Source organism: Diabrotica virgifera, chromosome 1, assembly GCF_917563875.1.
Source record: "Diabrotica virgifera virgifera chromosome 1, PGI_DIABVI_V3a".
Classification (NCBI taxonomy): domain Eukaryota; kingdom Metazoa; phylum Arthropoda; class Insecta; order Coleoptera; family Chrysomelidae; genus Diabrotica; species Diabrotica virgifera.
Window position 1 is genome coordinate 153,166,883 of NC_065443.1, and position 13,776 is coordinate 153,180,658.

Below are 13,776 nucleotides of genomic sequence, written 5' to 3' on the forward strand. Positions count from 1 at the left end.
TAACCGCGGAGATTTTTTGAACGCCCATTATCGCGTTCGAATGGGCGGTCGCACAACGACGAATATTTGTGTACCGTTTGACGATTAGACCGTAAGCCACTTGGTAATTCTCGTTAGTTATGGGCAAATTTCGAATCAAACTAAGCGGAGTCCCGTCTAAACAACCTTTCAAATATTTGAATTTTTCTACGTTCCCTAGGGCTGCATTGTTATGCACTATCGAATTGTAAAGGTCTAAAAAGGATGCAAAATTTCTGAAATCTCCTTGAAACCGAGGGCGCTCTATCCGGGGGAGACGAATGTGAGATGGATGAGCTCCACCTGAAGCACAAGACGCTGGACCTGGACTTTCAGATTGTGAACCGAAGAATTCCGCGTTAAAAACTTTTATTTTGTAGAATAGATCCAAGAATAATTCTCGGACTCTTTCTTCGTCCCCCGTATCCGAATCCGGTACCGACAAAACATTATGAATAATACCTGTATGCTGTTTTAAAAAATCGTCCTTTATCACGTCTAGTTCGCTACATCTGATTTTAAACAAAGATCTTAAAGTCAAGTCCGACACTGCTCTACTACCTAAATCATAAATCGACTGAATATCATTAAGCGCTGTATGTCGAAGGAATTTTAATTTTCTGGATTTATCCATTCTAAGTTTTTATATAAAAATTCCAATACGAGATGAACTACACAAAAATAAAATAATATTAACTGTACTAAAATAGCGACGATCAAAAATGCAACAAAATACTAACACGAGAGGCGATTATTTAGATCTAAAACCACAAACTCAAAGTATACCAAAAAAAATATATAATCTACGCCCGTTGTGACGATCCGAAAAATACAACGTAATATTTGGTTTCTTAAACGGAGATAAGCGATAAAATCTTTAGAACCCAAACTCAAACTTTACCTAACTTTGGATAACAAAACACCCGACTCGACCGACAAGATTCATGACGCAAAACAGGCCAGATGGCACAAGCTATCGGTACGAGTAAAATTTCATTACCTACGACAATCGACAAACCACGATTAAAATTTAAATATGTGAATCAACTAATTAACAAATAATTCACATCCGGTGAGATGGATCAAATGTTTGATTACTAGCAGGTATTGGACGAAACAAGTAATAAAATCAAAAACAAGCAATAAACACTAATTACAACACCTGATTATAAAGTTTATCCCTTCTGATAGCTAATATTGAGAGAAAAGTGGAATTTCTCCATAAGCGCAATACATACACAAATTCAAATTAAATTGGTTGGTAAATATTTCAAACGAAAACAAAGGAGATATATAGGTAATAACAAATAAAAGGTAAAAACTTACAATCAGGACATCAACGACGAGGTCAACACTGTTTCGCGTGTGTACACATTCGAGTTCTGAAGGCATCTCATTCCTTATCTCGTAGGGGAAGAATTTTTGGATTTCAAGTGGTCCGACCCTCTTCTTCGCGACACATGTGAATTTCGATAACATGATCGCCAGGAACAACACCGGCGTCGACAAGGGAAAAAGGGACATGATTTCGAACTATCTAAACAACCAAATCAATTTTATGGGATTTCCAACAACATCAAAAAAGCCGATTCATGATATGACAATTTCTGTATTCATAGGAATAAAAATCCTGAATAAAACAGATTAACGACTAAGAAGATGATTAAAATTTACATACAGAGTGGCCGAAAAGTCCCTTTACAGTTATAATAATAATGTTTCAACACCGCGCTAATGTTTGTTGGCGTTCCGGCGCATGGACCGCAATTGACAGCTCAGGGAACTGCTGACACTTTATTTTCAACAAGATGGCTCTCCACCCCATTTTGCTCCCACTTTCCGCAAAACGCGTGAATAAAACTTCCCGGACCGATGGATTGGACGAGGTTCTCCAAAATGTCCTGTACCAATGGCTTGGCTTCCAAGAAGTCCAGATTTGAGAACTCCGGAAAATGTAATGTGGTGTTTCATTCAAGAGAGGGAGTTAGAAAACGCAGATTAGTTTTTAATGAGGACTTGCGAAACGGAGTTCACCAAGCTTTTACATGTTACTTCGGATATGAGATGGATGAACATACAAAAATAGCGTCGCGTCTTATCAAGTTGTGTTGCGACAATGGACGTATGTATACCGAATTTTTGGATAAATAAAAAATTAATAGGTAATGCACAAACAAAATCGTGTTTTTTTGTCCCTTTGTGGCATAATAAAAACTATTCATTAATGTAAATGGACTTTTCGGCCGCCTTACAGGTATCTACCGAGTAGACCAAAAGTCAGTTAACCGTTTTGTACATTAATAAAAGCAAAAATAACTGGAGTAAAAAAAACGTTTATTGTTTATAAGTAGGTACAAAAAGTGAATGCTTTACATTTTATATTCAAAATGTAAACCACCTTCATCAATACATTTTTGGCAACACTTATACACCGTGAAACAAGTCTTTCTACAGAATTCCAAGTTGGCACGGAGAACTTCAAATTCTTCTGCAATCCTATCTTTTACGTGCTGCATATCACGTATTGGGGTAGCAAAAAGTTTCTCTTTAAGTACTCCCCTCAAGGCAAAATCACAGGGCGTCAAATCTGGCGAACGCGCGGGCGATTCAATTGTGCCTCTTCTCCCTATCAATTGTGGGAGCGATGTGGCTGCTACAACCGACAAAAGAATACTAATCATTCGCCCATTGGCCCCTCACAGAGCATGATATATTTTCTTGGAGATGGGGCAAACTTGCGCGTGACTTTTTGATAGCGTTAACTGACTTTTGGTCCACCCGGTATATTAAATGTTAGTGAAAGTGACAAAGGTGAGTTAGGGTTAAAATTTGGATAAAATTGGAGAAGCTGTTAAATGAGCAAAAACAATCAGGGATCCTAATATGAGTCTTTTAAATAAAAGATATTTTTTTAACCTTTGTATGCAATAAAAATAGAGACCGTTTTTGAATATTATCATCGATTAGCAGTATTAGTGTAAATGTGTCCACTCACTAAGAAGGAAGCGCGAAGGTTTGAATGTGCATGGTACGGGGTACAGTTAAAAGAGTGTGTGTATGGCGAAAAATGTGGAATGCGTAACCCAACCTCTCGGAATCAGGATCGTCTTGATTTTTAGCGCGTGCAATTATCATCGCAAGGGAAAGAACGACAGTGTATGAATGGGCAACAAGTCTTTGCATGTTTCATTTTCAATGATTGGTGTACGACTGCTCGTTGGATATTTCGTATTTTTGAGCATGTATGGCGAAAAATGTGGAATGCGTAACCCAGCCTCTCGGAATCAGGATCGTCTTGATTTTTAGCGCGTGCAATTATCATCGCAAGGGAAAGAACGACAGTGTATGGGCAACACGTCTTTGCATGTTTCATTTTCAATGATTGGTGTACGACTGCTCTTTGGATATTTCGTGTTTTTTAGGAATTTGCGAGAAAACAAACAGTATATTAAGAACCATGAGCGATCTAAGGACCATGTTGAGAGATTTTATTACTGAATTCCTAGAGCTTTACAGAAGTTACCCCTGTTTATGGCAAACTAAAAATAAAGCATACAAACACAAGCCACTGCCATTAATAAAATATCTTTTTTGACGTCATGTTCACTATAAACGTACTTCTAAATTGAAAACGAAAGTACTGCAGCACTGGTATATGTCGACCTGGAGTGTACGGGGTTACCTTACTGCAAACATGCAGAGACTTAATTGCGCATTTTTCCTTCTTAGTGAGTGGGTAACTTTAGAATTGCGTATTTAAATTCTTTTATATATTTCAGTCTGTGATGACAAAATGCCAAATGAATTAGATTTGCATTCAGTATTAGATGTTTTGAATCAGTATCTCATGCATAATTCGATACAAACGAAAGTAGCAGTCCTGAAATGGATACACGATTTATATACAAAATTACCGAACAAGGTAAGTGTAAAGCTAGAACAATTTTTCTATTTTAAATTTTCAACATTAACAGAGACAAGAGAGTCAGAATAAATTTACAATAATGCGACAATTTTTCGAAAACTTGTTGCCTGACAATAGACACGAGAACCCGCAGGGCTCGAATGACTATTGCCGGATGGAAACAAGTTTGAGAAACAAATTGGAGCATTACTTCCTTATTTATTCTTACTATCGTGTGAATCCGTTAATCTGTTCACGAAAAAATCAACTACGAAAATGAGCATACTTTTAGGTCATGCATAACTTTTGAAACTATGTGTAGGTATTATAACAGTATCCTGTTTTAGATGGGAGAATATTTCGATATTCTCTTCCCTGCATTACAAAGAACACTTTCTGACGAATCCGACCAAGTGGTTCAACAATGTTTGGTAGTAATAGCTGAAGTTATTTCATCTCCAGGACCAGAAGAAGTTAATAACAGAGGTAGGCGTAAAAAATATTTTGCAATATATACGTTATCAAAAAACAAGGCTTTAGATGTGGGGACACCGATACCATTTTGTCATTGGTAAAATTGAAGAAGTCTGTATATAATTTAGTGTAACTGATTAAACAGACCGCATAACTATGTAATATGGGTCTTATCGAAGATTTTAACGAACTGCAAACACAAAGCTTGAAGGTGTCCCAAAATAACAAGAAAAGTAAAAATAAAAAAACAATTATGTAACCCATTCTATTAACTGACTAATTTGTAAGAAATAATTTGGTGCGCAATGATGCTATACTAATATCGTAAAGCGGAAATTAGTTTCCAAAATGATATCAGGTCATTAAAAATACCAAAAAACAAAAAAATATTTTGTGCTGTCTTTTTATATCAACACCAAACAACGGTGGCAAATTATAAAGTGTTATTACTCGATTTCCGTAAAATAATGACGAATTTGTATACCTATTCCGTTCTATTGTAGTCTCACGTTTTATACCGCTAAGGCCGATGCCACATTATGCGTTTTGACCGGATGCGGTGAAAACGCATCCGTTTCCAACGCAACCGGACCGACCTGTCACACTATGCGTTTAGTCTGGTGCAGTTTGTAAGCGCGTACCGATGACTCAAAACGCATCCGTTTCCAACGCAACCGGACCGATCTGTCACACTATGCGTTTTCACCGGATGCGGCGGAAACGCATCCGGTTAAAACGCATAATCTGACATCGGCCTAACGCGGCTTTGGGATTATAGCAGGGTAGTCTGCTATATCTAGGACCTACGGTATACAAGGAAGGTAAACAGGGTCAGTGTTAGTACGATGTCACATTATGCGTTTTGACCGGATGCGTTTTCACCGCATCCAGTCAAAATGCATAGTGTGACAGGTCGGTCCGGTTGCGTTGGAAACGGATGCGTTTTGATACATCGTTACCCGCTTACAAACTGCACCAGCCTAAACGCATACTGTAACAGGTCGGTCCGGTTTCGTTGGAAACGAATGCGTTTTAATACATCGTTACCCGCTTACAAGCTGCACCAGCCTAAACGCATAGTGTGACAGGTCGGTCCGGTTGCGTTGGAAACGGATGCGTTTTGATACATCGTTACCCGCTTACAAACTGCACCAGCCTAAGCGCATAGTGTGACAGGTCGGTCCGGTTGCGTTGGAAACGGATGCGTTTCCACCTCATCCGGTCAAAACGCATAATGTGACATCGCACTTACGCTTCAACCGCCTATTATTACCCCTGGTTTTACCCAAGGTACCCATTTTTATTCAGGCCGAGGCGTCCTGGGGTCTATAGATATTTTGAAAATGTCTAGATGTTCTCGCCGGCGGCCTATCTGCGTGGAAGTCAGACATGCTACCGCCTGAGCTATCGCCTAAGGGGCTACCGGGCCCTTTTTCCATAATTCTTCCAATTCAAAAATTAACATTACGTAAATTCTCCTATCGACGAAATTAGAGTGCTTTTAGACACCCGTTTTTGTCAACAGAGGTAATCGCGTAATAAACGGATACGGGTAACGGGTGGGGGAACGGATATGGATATACCATAATATAAGCATATCACAAAATTTAATTTGGTAACATTGTGTGAAGACCAAGTCTTCTCGGATATCAACAGGACCGTAATTTAGTCTAGATGTGAAAGAATGGAATCTTGCTACATCTTGACCAAAGCACTAAATAATAATTTTTATCAAGAGTAATAAATTTGTGTTGTTTTCAAAGTGAAGATATTTTTGAGAAATGTTTTTAAATACAGTAGTCTCTCTTTATAACGATTCCCTGTATAACGATAATTCCTCTATAACGATCAAAATACTAAACATTGTTTGGTTCGTCATAAGGACAATGTATTAATTCTTTCTCTATACCCATATCATTCTCTCTTTATAACGGTAACTTTTCAATAGTCGATGACCTCACTTTTCAAGAAACAACTGATAACCATTTGCGTTTGCGTTTGGCAATAACTAAGATAACTAAACCGTGAGAATTTTGCCAATTAAAGGTAACACTTAGGTAATTGAAACACAGGGAATAACTGACAAAGCTCTTGCGTAGGTGTAACTTGATAAAAAGTGATTAGTGATTAGTGAGTGATTCATTTTGTGGCTCCAATTTAGCAAAAATTTGGTGGTTCAAATTTCAATTCGATATGCAGAAAGTTGAGTAACACGCTTTTATCGTTCGGGCGGTGTGCCTTAACTGTTTTCACACAGATGTTGTCCTCTATTGACGACTTCTAAGTTTCAGTTTCGGTTGTATCTCAGTATCTAAGTCTGTGAACAGTCAAGATGTTTTAGAAAAAGCGTAGAGTACTCTCGGTTGAAGAAAAGTTATCGATAACTCGGGCAATAGAGAAAATTAACACAAGTCATTTAGTACAGTATGATTACTATTACAATAACGATTTCTTTTTCTCTTTCTCTGTATAACGATCTCTCCTTATAACGATGAAAATTCCCGGTCCCTTGCATATTGTTATAGAGAGAGAGAGGACTGTAATATTAACATAGCATCGTGTGAAGATGCGTATTTTAATAACGTGGCGATAATTTCTAACTATGCTTTGTTTTTAAACTATGAGGAGTAAACCAAAAAGACAGATTCACACCCAAGAAAGTTACTAGAAAAATCACCAAATGCATCTTCTTTTTTGGTTGATCATATCGGCCTTCGGCGGTAATCCTCAAATATTATATTATACTAATATGTCGCTAAAGAGTTCTAAAAACAACTCTTTTTTATATAAAGGCAGACTAAAAATCTAAAAATGAAAGGAAGAACGCAGAAAACACAACAAATCCCTGATATAATTTAATTAACCTATGAAATGCCAATAGTGTCAAAATTTCATAAATGTCATTAGTGTCAAAATTTCATAACAGTGGAGTAAACTTGCCTGAGGTTGGACCAATTACAAACAAGCATTACGGCGCGTAAATTTGAATTACTCCTCCTGGTTTAAAAACAGAGGGTAGTAACGAGTAATGTAACAGGAAAATAAATGAAAATAAATATGTGTTGGAGTTATTCCAACACTAGAAAAAATATTAGATTTTTTTACCAACAAAAATGAGATGTTTTAACCAAATAATTTTTCAAATATGACATGCAGAATAATTTTGCAATCGGTTCCGCTAATGAACTTCTTTTTTTGTCCTTAAAAGTAGAAAAATTTCTCTTGCTTAATATTTATTGTCTCATAATATTAACTGTACTGATATGCGAGTGTTTACTGTAAGTTCTAAAATAACTAATTTAGAATGATTAATGCGACGCTAAAATACCGTAAGTGCTTATCTTTAAAGCAGCTAGTCGAATTCTTAAACATTTAGGCTCGATGCACACTTTGCATTCATCTTTGCAAGTAGCGTTCGCGCTGCTAGCAAGCTTCGTGCGGTCGCTGGCGGTTCAGCAGTACATGATTTGTAACTAGGCAGTGCACACTCGAGGGGAGCCGCGGCGTACAAGCTACTAACAAGCGATTTGCAAGCGGCGTGGGCCGAGAGGACGCCAGTTTCGGCTACGCCGCCACGTGCACGCGGCTTGCACAAGCATTCGGGCGACTTGGCAGTTTGCTAGGCAATCAGCGAGTAGACATTGACCGCGCGATGTATTTCAACGTGGAAACAGGTTTATTGCTGCTGTTAAAAACCAGGCTGTCATATGGGATACATCAGAATAATACCATGACAGGATTAAGAAGAGAGGAGCATGGTTCATCGGACGTAAGGGGGTCTTCGAGGGATTTAATGAGAAATCCGACCAAGATAAAAATAGAATGAGCCTACCTACTTCCTTTTTTCGATTATATAAATAATATTCATACACGGTAAACGTAAATACATGTTTCGCTCAATGTATATTGAGGGGAAACAAACAAGCCAAACGCACGCAGTTTGCTTGCAGCGTGCTCGCTACTTGTTAAGACGCAAGTGTGCATCTAGCCTTATACCAAACATTGATACCGCCACTTTTTTAAGCATTCTGACCGATTTCAGCATTTTGAAATTTATCCAATTTATGATAATTTCATGTACTTTTGTACACCCGTCGAATATTGTCCGTCTGTCACGGGACCGTTATCCGGTGCATGTAGGTACACATATTCATTATAATCCAAGCAACACTGTGATCTACGAAAAAAAAAACAAGTCTAGATCCTTTAACAAAAACGAATGTCTGCAAGCCTTCTTACAGTGTGTTATTCCATGTTTAACTTTATATTTTCTGTTTTAGGTGCAAATTCGTATTATAATAAATTTATGGTGAGCTTGTTGTTTTTGTTTAATAATGAAAAAAGACTACTAGATGAACGGGGGTCTTTTATTATAAGGTAAGAAGCAATCTTAATAATTATATTATGTTATTCAGTAAATAGGCAGATTATCAACATTTATGATAATCATTAAAAATGTATAAACATTTTCAATTTTGTTGCAACCCGAAAACTTCGGGTCTCTCGGAACTTTTTTGCCCCTCGTCAGTAGACACGTAATAATATGCTCTTCTCTCTGACTCATAGTACATTCTTTCACGGTTTTTGCTGTAAATTTTAAAGAACCGCTTGGATTGACATGAAATTTGGCACACGCATAGCTAACATGTCAAAGAAAAAAAGTGATATGGTGCCGATGTGTGCTTTTGCCCTGGGGGTGAGTTTCATCCCATCTCAGGGTGAAAAAATATATGTCCAAGATAAGTTCCGAAATGGATAAATTTGACTAATTGTAAGCAACTTTTGTTCTGTAGAGTTTTTTCACCAAATCAATACTTTCCTGGTTATGTGCAAGTGAATATGTTCATTTTTCAACAAAATAACCACGTTTTTAGACGGTTTTCGCAAATAACTCAAAACGTAAGCATTTTGTCGAAAAAAATATTCTTAGCAAAACTATAGCCTATAAAAAAGTGAAAAAAACGGTGTATATATTAGGTCTCGATACCTAGCACAAACAGAGTTATAGCTAAAGAAAAATAGGTTCATATTCGAAAAATTCCAAATAGAATAATTAAATGTGAAATATCCAAATAATGAAGTATTCTTGGGGAAAACATATTACAACTTTTTTAAAGTGTTTAAAAAAGCTTTATTTCTGTTTTTATATAAAAAAATTAGCATCAAATGTAAGCAAGTCACGCTCAAAATAAAGTTGGTCCCTTTTGTTTTGGCAAAAAAATCAGGAAGATCACCCCCCAATTAGCAACTTAAATGAAATTAATCGTTACCGCTTCACAAGTTACTTTACTTATGTTGTGTTTATATGATCTGTAAGTTCCATCGATTCAAAGTGCTTATATTTGAAAAAATTTGGTTTTAAATTAAAAATTTTAATTTTGAAAAAAAAATCCTTTTTTTCAAAATAACTTAAAAATTGTTAGAGATACCAAAAATCTTAAACAATAAAAAAGTCGGCTTTACTTTTCTGAATATTTTGTATTTTTGTTTTTCTGTAAGACAAAAATTGGTTAAGATTCGGTGTTTTCAAATTTGCATACACTCGTGATAAGTGACTCGTTCAAGCCCTTTTAACTACAGCTCTTTCAAAAATAAGGACTTTGAACCGATGAAACTTACAGATCATATGATCGATACATACGAGAGTAAAAAACTTGTGAAGTAGTAACAATTAAGTTCATTTGAAATGCTAATTAGAGGGTAATTTTCCCGATTTCTTACCAAAAAAAAGGGACCACATTTATTTTGAGCATAACTTGTTTACTTTTGATGCTAAAAAATAAAAAAAAATAAGCATTTTTTAAACACTTTAAAAAAGTTAAAATGAGTTTTCCCCAAAAAGTACTTTGTTTTTTGGGTATGGCACGTTAAAATATTCGATTTGGAATTTGACGAATATGAACTTATTTTTCATTGGCTATAACTCTGCTTCTACTAGGTATAGTAACCTAATATATACTCCATGTTTTTTACTTTTTTACGTGCTATATTGTTGATAGGAATTTTTTTCGACCAAATACTTACTTTTTGAGTTATTTGCGAAAAACCGTCTGAAAACGTGGCTATTTTGTAGAAAAATTAACATATTCACTCGCAAATAACTCGAAAAGTATTAACTTGGTGAAAAAACTTTATACACTCAACTCCCGATTAACCGGGATAAAGTAGGGTTAAGGCTTCCCGGATACGTAAAATCGCGCTTAATCCGCAAAATACTATAAATTTAACAGGAAAGGGTATTAAAATGCAAAACACTATTAAATGGTGTAATTAACGTATTTATATTGCATTAAAACATACCTGAATGTTGTATTTGACAAGAATCACATGAATAACACACATACATATTGTAACACAATAAAACACGTTACTGTAAATACCAAGAATATGAACAATAACAGTACATACTTTCAAATATGTAAAAAAAATATTTACAAGGTACAAACTAGCGTGAATTACTTTCTTTGAAAATAATCTGTAACAGTTTTCTATTTTTGAACAGAGAAACATCTCTTTTTGTTGATTCTACTTCTCATGTTTCGTAACACAATTTTGTCTGCCATTGGAGCATCTTCTTGACTCTCAACGTACTCAAGCAGCTGTTCCACACTCGCCAATGCAGCACGGTGTGACACAGTTGTTTGTTGTTGATCGCGTGACCCCCCTCCTCATCGCTTTCACTCTCGTCCTACCCAACTCCACCTGTTATCTTGTTTACAATCTGCTCATCTGTCAGCTGCTCATACCCTTGATCTTCCGTATCACAATCCAACCACTGCAGTATATTTTCTCCGTCCACTTCCTCTCCTCCTGGCACATCTTTTATAGCTTCAGTGATATTTTTAACAACAAAATCAGTCTCATCAAATCCTAGAAAGTCATCGTCTTCACAAATGTCGGGCATGATTTTTTTTCCAAGATCGTACGATAGTAAGCGGTTTGGTTTTTTCCCAAACAGATCGTACTTCGTAGATGGCATCTAAGATTGTGAAGTCCTTCCAAAAGCTCTTGAGGTCGTTCCCTTCTTCTATTCTTTTCCGAAGGATAGCTGAGCGATAGTTACGTTTCAGAGAAGAAATAACGCCTTGGTCCATTGGTTGTATCATTGCCGTAACATTGGGAGGCATATATTTCACAAAGATTTTTCCATCAGGTGATCTTAAAGTTGTTGCACTAGGATGGGAAGGTGCGTTGTCCAAGAGAAGTACAGCTTTCTGAGGAATACCATTAGCTTTTAAGTGTTTTTTTTACCTCCGGTACAAATTTGGAGTCAAACCAAGATTTAAATATTTCGCAATTCATCCAAGCAGCCTTTTGATGAAAATAGTCTACCGGTAAATTTTTGGCCTCAGTGCCCTTAAAAGATCTAGGTTTCTTTGCTTTTCCGATCACAAGTAAGGGCAATTTATGTTTCCCAGTTGCGTTAGCGCAGGTCATAATTGTTATGCGCTCTTTCGAAGCTTTGTATCCCGGTGTATTACGCTCCTTTTTAAATGCTAGAGTCCGGGTGGGTAGACATTTCCAGTACAACCCCAAATCATCTGCGTTGTAAATTTGTTCATGCAATAGTCCCTCGTCCTCCACAAATTTTTGAAATTCCGCTTTAAACTGATTAGCAGCGTCAATGTCACCACTTAAAATTTCTCCTTTTGTAGAAACATCCCGGATTCCGTGTCTCTGTTTGAATCGCGTGAACCAACCAGATGATGCGTCGAAGTCCCCCTTCCATGCCGAGAGCTTAAAAAAAAACTTTGCTTTCGTCATGCAAATCGGTCCTGACACCGGAGTTCCCTGTGCGTGTTGCTGCGAAACCACTCCAACATGCACTGATCAAGTTCGTCAAACTTTGATTTTTTCATGGTCTTCCGATTGGCCATTCCAAAATTCGTGTCCGAGCAACATGCAAAAGTTACGAGTTTATCTTTATTTTTTAAAATATCACGCACTGTGCTATCGCCAACATTGTACTGGTTACACATCTGTTTAACCGTGGATCCACGTTCAGTATTTTGAACAATGTCCAACTTTTGTTGGATCGTCAAAACAACACGTTTACGCTTAGTAGCGATAGCCATCGTACGCACACTCTGTGTCACACTCCACTGCTGTACTGATTGTGGGGTGGGCGGGGCGAGCGGGTGAGAGTGTGTCGACGTATCGGGAGGGATATGAGGGGAGGGGTCTATGACCTTGAGAGGGCCCGGCTGCCGGCTGGAGATGAGTGACTCGCCTACTGAGCTTCACAGTACCGTCTCCAACTGCATTTAATTTTACGTATTTTTTCTGAAACGCGTCCCGGTTAAGCCGCATCACGGTTATTCCGATTACGGTTAATCGGGAGTTGAGTGTAGAAAAAAGATGCTTAGAATTAGTCATTTTATCCATTTCCGGACTTACTTCGAACATATATTTTTCACCCCCAAAAGGGGGATCAGATTGAAAACAGTGGGAACTTTCTCTGGTAACAATCTCCGAGGCTTCTAAAAAATACAAGCCATACGGATGACAAGACTATAGCCCATCTGCTCAGCGTGGTAAAAGCTCCAACGAGAAGGTTTCTTACGTAGTCCAAATAGAGTAAATAAATTAAACATTAAAAATGTATAAACATTTTCATGTTCGTTGCAACCCTAAAACGCAGCAGCGTTATATTCTAGTTCAATCAGAGAGTGCAGCAAGCGTCTATACCGGTTTCGGGACTTTTTTGCCCCTCGTCAGTAGACGCACATGCTCTTCTCTCTGACTGAACCAGGATACTCCAACGCGTGTAGTCTCGGATTGCAAGGACAAAATGGCTGGGATGTCGTAGCGACATCTGCTAAGAAAAAGACGAAGAAGAAGATCTAGAATAGCAATACTTCCGTCTGACGAAGTTTATCAGGTATCTAGTGACCATGTTTATCTTCTGTCAGGTGTAAGAGAAACCCGTTCTAGTTACTTTACTTTTCAGAACTTCGCTATGCAGTCGCATGGTATATTACCTTACATAGCATACATACAGGGTACCTAGCGAGAAAGTATGGAAACACGGTAATTTCTCGGAAACCGCTGAAACGATTTTTATAGATTTTGGTGAGTAAGGGTTTTCTAATACTGCCGATATTATAGTGGTAATTACATTGCTGTCAAATCTTATTTTTTTTTTTGAAAATCTAATGAACATTCTGAGAGATGAAATAAGAGAGCTACGACAGGAGAATACAACATTAAGGGAAGAAAACACGAAACTAAAACAGGCAGTTTATCAAATAGAAGAACGGCTTGAAAGTTTAGAAAATCAAAAAGGCGGAAAAATATAATTATACATGGTTTGAACATAGATACAAATGGCCCAGATATCCTTAAACGTGCAATGAAAAATTTTCTGCAGACAGAATTAG

The 13,776-nt window shown here is 37.3% G+C and overlaps 1 protein-coding gene across 2 annotated transcripts in view; it reads left to right on the forward strand.

The window, feature by feature from the left end:
* LOC114327788 (protein VAC14 homolog) overlaps window positions 1-13,776 on the forward strand; it is a 105,681-nt gene that overhangs the window by 66,729 nt on the left and 25,176 nt on the right. For both annotated transcript variants that reach the window (XM_050641638.1, XM_050641639.1), the window contains exons 7-9: window positions 3,798-3,940; window positions 4,270-4,408; window positions 8,677-8,773. In XM_050641638.1, coding sequence (XP_050497595.1) covers window positions 3,798-3,940; window positions 4,270-4,408; window positions 8,677-8,773 — 379 coding nt within the window. The remainder of the gene's footprint in view (window positions 1-3,797; window positions 3,941-4,269; window positions 4,409-8,676; window positions 8,774-13,776) is intronic.